The 5,512-nt window shown below is 40.5% G+C and overlaps 1 protein-coding gene across 2 annotated transcripts in view; it reads left to right on the top strand.

The window, feature by feature from the left end:
- The window catches only part of mier3a (mesoderm induction early response 1, family member 3 a), a 21,734-nt gene extending 16,228 nt beyond the window's left edge, over nt 1-5,506 (top strand). Inside the window, exons 13-14 of one of the 2 annotated variants that reach the window (XM_016506991.1) lie at nt 4,060-4,189; nt 5,105-5,506. In XM_016506991.1, the coding sequence (XP_016362477.1) occupies nt 4,060-4,189; nt 5,105-5,396 (422 nt within the window). In that variant the 3' untranslated portion in view covers nt 5,397-5,506. Of the gene's footprint in view, nt 1-4,059; nt 4,428-5,104 lie in introns of both variants that reach the window. The other variant, XM_016506990.1, reaches the window with a different exon arrangement.
- Nucleotides 5,507-5,512: the final 6 nt, after the last annotated feature.

The raw sequence follows: 5,512 nt of genomic DNA, 5'->3' as shown, positions 1-5,512 counted from the left end.
CCCCCCCCTCCAACCCCTGCCGGTACGAGACTCGAACCCGCAACCTTTGGGTTACGAGTCCGACTCTCTTAGGCCACGACTTCCCCAGAAGTGCATCTTTACGGATTATGATTATAATGAAATTTTTTTTTGTAATTTAAAGCTTTCTATAGATATATTTATCATGTCTGTGTGGCATGTATTTGCTGAGTTTCGGTTAATTTTTGTAAGCGCTCCTGATTGAAGACGAGATGGCAGAAGCATTTATCCCATCCAAAGTGCACACACACACAGTAGTGAACACACACACACCCAGAGCAGTGGGCAGCCTTTTTTGGTGCGGCGCCCGGGGAGCAGTTGGGGGTTCGGTGCCTTGCTCAAGGGCACCTCAGTCGTGGTATTGAAGGTGGAAGAGAGCGCTGTACATTCACTCCCCCCACCTACAATCCCTGCCGGTACGAGACTCGAACCCGCAACCTTTGGGTTACGAGTCCGACTCTCTTAGGCCACGACTTCCCCAGAAGTGCATCTTTACGGATTATGATTATAATGAAAATTTTTTTTGTAATTTAAAGCTTTCTATAGATATATTTATCATGTCTGTGTGGCATGTATTTGCTGAGTTTCGGTTAATTTTTGTAAGCGCTCCTGATTGAAGACGAGATGGCAGAAAGCCGTTAAAAAAAATATTTACCGACCAAAAAAATGCTCCAAACGTTTTTCTAAATTAACTTAATAAAAAAACGAAATGAAATATAATCACTTTGCCATTACATACAAAACTGAACTATTTTAATATCGCTGAAACAGTAGTATAAGCTGTTTTGGGAGAAGGGAGAAAAAAAGATGGGCTCGGGTCGGACTCGGGCCGGTAGTTCTGATAAGCTGTCGGACACTAGGCTAGGGCCTGAACGTCACGGGCCAGGGCCGGGCTAGGGCCTATATTTGAGGCCCGTGCAGGGCTCTAGCCTGAACATCTTCAAGTGAGTGGCGGGGCAAACCGAAAGTTGATGCCGAAAGTTTTTCTTTTGCCTGAACATCTTCAAGTGAGTGGCGGGGCAAACCGAAAGTTGATGCCGAAAGTCCAGCACTCTCCTTCACTGCTGATGCTGTGACTATTCTTGTTTGTATGTGTTCCTTCGCTGGCATTTTCCACTTTTCGTTTTTCTCCCTTAACAAATGTGTCCATTCTGATGCTCAATTTTACCGAACTAATGGCTGCTGATGACTATTTGAATTGAATTCTGCCAAAGTGCGCGCTTGTAGGTGTTCGTTAAATGCGTAACGTTAATTACATGAGTACAGGTCTGCTCATGTCTGAAAATAATATATGAAAAACTAAATTATTTTACATCATAAAAACATTATAGCTTATATTTGTTTAGTACATAGAAATCATGTATTTTTTAGGCCTTTTTAACTGTTATAGCGCCACCTATGGTCCGACCTCCATGAAACTTTGCATGCTTGTTAAGAGTCATCTGACACGTTTTCACCAACTTTCGTAAAGTTTAGAGTTTTCGTTTAGGTTTTATAGGCTTCTGGGTATATTTGGTCATGCCCCCCATTTTTTAAAAGAGCCCGTTATAGATAACCAAAAGACAAAATTCAAATTTATTTTTGATAATTATTGATCTGGAGACTCCAGAGAATATTACTGCAGTGGTTTGATCGAGATTGAGTGGAAAAACCTAGGACTAGTTCGCAAAAGTAGGTTTTTAACACATTTGTGAATATTTAATGAATTATTTGATTGACAGCAATGGTTCTTGAGGCAAAGTTGCTCATTATGAGGAGATCTATCAAATGATACGCATATTGTGTGGATGTGTGAAACACCACGTGATTACAGAGCCATAAAACTCGATTTCTTTCAAAATTCTTACAGACCTTTAGGGCCATGAGTTGAACATGCCCACCGAGTTTCGTTCCGATCGACCTCCGTTAACCTTGTCAAATAGGTGCTTAAACTTGTTTGGCCAATGGGGGCCATGTTTTTTGAGATACGATTCAAAATTATGAGAATGTCCTCATAGACACTCGTGCCACTTCAGACAAAGACACTGCATACCAATTTTCAAGTCGATCGGACCAACGGTTACGAAGTTATAGTCGTTTTAGTTTTTTTCTATCTTATAGCGCCACCAAGTGGCAGAGCTGCGCAATTATTTTTTTATTTGACCAAAGATTGAGCTCATACACGTGTACCGAATTTGGTGAAGATATTCCGTTCAAGAGTTATAGCTACAACTAGCTATTGGCTAACGTTAGCATAGAAGGTTTTTTGCGTACTGTTGCGCGCGAAAATCTAAATTTCAATTTTTTTGATAATTATTGATATTCAGTGTCAAGAGAATATTTCTGCAGTGGTTTGGTTCCGATCGAGCGAAAAACCTAGGACTAGTTCGCAAAAGTAGGTTTCGGACATAACTCAATTTTGCGGAAAACCGTGCGTCGTAGAGCAAATCTGCCGGACTCCAAACGGTTCACGAGCTAGGGCCAAAAATGTATGAAATTTTGGGGCGAGCCTTTGGATCTGAGTAGCGAGCAATACTACTACGAACTGACCAAGTTTCAGCTCTCTAGGCCTTACGGTTTGGGCTGCACAATCAGTTTTACCGGAGAATAATAAAAAAAAGAATAAATAAATAAAATCCTTACAATTACATTAGGGTTTCAGCACTACGTGCCTAATTTTTTTCTTAATAGGAGCCAATGACTCCTTAAGTGATTTTTTTTTTTTGTCTGGAGCCCTGCTAACAATATCTGACTAAATATTGAAAAAAAAAAAATTGAGGAATCTGCTCACATTATTACACATTATATTAAATATAAATTATTATAATTTTTTATTTTTAATCAAAATAAATTATAACTGTTTATAATTTCATTTGATTATTGTAAAAAATTATAAATATGTATTTATTATAAAAAATATTTATATATATTATCATTTTTATTATATTTAACCAAAATAAATATCTTATAAATGTTTATAATTCCTTTTGATTAAATATTGTAAAAAAAAAAAAAAGTTTCCAAATCAGCTCACATTAATTTGGGGGGGGGTAAGTGTTTTGTTTTTTTGTAAGAATTATTTTTATTGAGCAAGGATGCATTAAACTGATCAAAAGTGACAGTAGAGACATTTATAATGTTACAAAACATTTCGGTCAAATAAATTGTGTTCTTTTGAACATTATTCTGTTCTTTTTCACACGGTTTCAACAAAAAATATTAAGCAGCACAACTGTCTGCAACATTAATTATAATAACAAATGTTTATTGAACTGCATATCAGCATATTAAAATGATTTCTGAGGGATCATGTGACACTTAAAACTGGAGTAATGGCTGCTGAAAATTCATCTTTGCCATCACAGAAATAAATTGCACTTCATAACATGTTAAAGGGGTCATGGACTCTTTATTTATTTTGTATTGTTCTCGGAGGTCCACTTATAATGTTATCAAGATTTTTACATCAAAAAACAATTTAGAATAGGCTATTTTCTGTCCTGTTTTTGACCCCCCTCATCAAAACACTCTGTTTGAATAGGCTTGGCAGATTGTAGACTCTGAAGTAAATGCCCACTGCTATGATTGGCTAATAGTTGTGTATGTTTGACAGCCTACATCCTTCACAGATGAACACTGCTGTGATTTAAGTTGAAAACGCTTAAATACTCAGAACATATCAAATGATCTTTTTTTACAAACAGTTACTCACACACGACATTACTGTTGGATCCAATATAGTCAGCACAGCATCGTCTTTTAGTTTCAATCTTTCTGAATAAACCCGCATCGAATTGAATTTGGGGTGGGGTAAGTGTTTTGTTTTTTTGTAAGAATTATTTTTATTGAGCAAGGATGCATTAAACTGATCAAAAGTGACAGTAGATACATTTAATACAAAAGTTTTTTTGTTTCAAATAAATGCTGTTCTTTTGAACTTTCTATTCACATAGACAACAGTTATTTAAATTGCAATAATATTTCAAATTAGTTCCTGTATTTTTGATCCAATAAGTGCAGCCTTGGTGAGCAGATGAGTCTAACCTTTTCCTCTTCCTCCAGCGCTGACGAGCACGGTGGCGTCGGTGTGTAACCCTGCAGACGTCAGCTGTCTGGACTCCTACAACTTCTCCTCGCTGGACGGGCTGCACCGCGGGCCCCTGAGTCACGAAGAGCCACTCAACTACTCCAGCGACGGAGACTGCCTCAACCTGCTGGAAACCGGCTTCTACCACTCGGACCTCGGGCAGATCAGCGTGTGTGGAGAGGACTGCGAGCGGCCCCCGGCCAAGCGGCTGAAGATGGGCCTGTCGGAGCCGTTCTTAAACGACAACAGGAACATGGGCGTAGATTTCGAGGGCCGCACGCATCACATCACAAGTGCCAAAATGGCGGTTTCGGTCAGTGACTTCAGCGAGGCGGGAAGCTACATTGGCGTATAAATATGTGTACAGATTGATTCTTTTAGATCTTTTTTTTTTTTTACTATGACATCAGTGATGTCTAATTGTACAGACCTAAATCTTGATTTCTCAAGAGTTAATACAGCCATTTATTTTCCAGTCTTGAATTTTTGGAAGTGTCATAAGCGTGTCCGAATACTGTGGAAAACTTGAACTGGCATACTTCAGCCGACAGCAAGGGGTTTTTCTAAGCCATCATGACGACTGGCTGTCAGCTCGGCCTCTCCTCTGTGGTTCCCATCAGTGTTTACAGCTCACCCTTCGTCTGAAAGGCATTTACGACCACTTCTTCGTTTCATTTTGCACCATTCGAGCACAAGAACCCGGAAAGTTCAGCCCTGGGAGATTTTCTGCCGTTTTGATGGACTGCAAAAACAAACCTACGAACAATTGCAAGTGGTTCTAGCAAATACATAGGCCCTAAATACAATAGAGGTATTACGACGTGTGCTTTTTCTATTTCTGCGCATATTTATTAGTGTTCCTCTTGCTTTACCAGTCGGCGTTTGGCGTATTTATTGCAATGAAGACAATTGGACTGCATTATGGTCGTTTTTTTTGTTTCCCGAAATTGTGAAAGACTGCTTCTCCTCGCTGGACGGGCTGCACCGCGGGCCCCTGAGTCACGAAGAGCCACTCAACTACTCCAGCGACGGAGACTGCCTCAACCTGCTGGAAACCGGCTTCTACCACTCGGACCTCGGGCAGATCAGCGTGTGCGGAGAGGACTGCGAGCGGCCCCCGGCCAAGCGGCTGAAGATGGGCCTGTCGGAGCCGTTCTTAAACGACAACAGGAACATGGGCGTAGATTTCGAGGGCCGCACGCATCACATCACAAGTGCCAAAATGGCGGTTTCGGTCAGTGACTTCAGCGAGGCGGGAAGCTACATTGGCGCGCACACACTACATCAGCACACGGCACTGCAGTCGGAGTAACACGAACGCGCGTGCATGCCAACTCTCACGGGACTAGCTGCAATCCAATGTGTACATAGCCGCATATTCCTTCACATATTTGTTTTTGGTTTCCTGATTATATATGTGTATATATA

The sequence above is a fragment of the Sinocyclocheilus anshuiensis genome, unplaced genomic scaffold, assembly GCF_001515605.1.
Source record: "Sinocyclocheilus anshuiensis isolate Anshui unplaced genomic scaffold, SAMN03320099.WGS_v1.1 scaffold690, whole genome shotgun sequence".
Taxonomy (NCBI): domain Eukaryota; kingdom Metazoa; phylum Chordata; class Actinopteri; order Cypriniformes; family Cyprinidae; genus Sinocyclocheilus; species Sinocyclocheilus anshuiensis.
The sequence above is the reverse complement of the archived record's forward strand: the minus strand, read 5'-3'. Positions and strand labels throughout refer to the sequence as shown.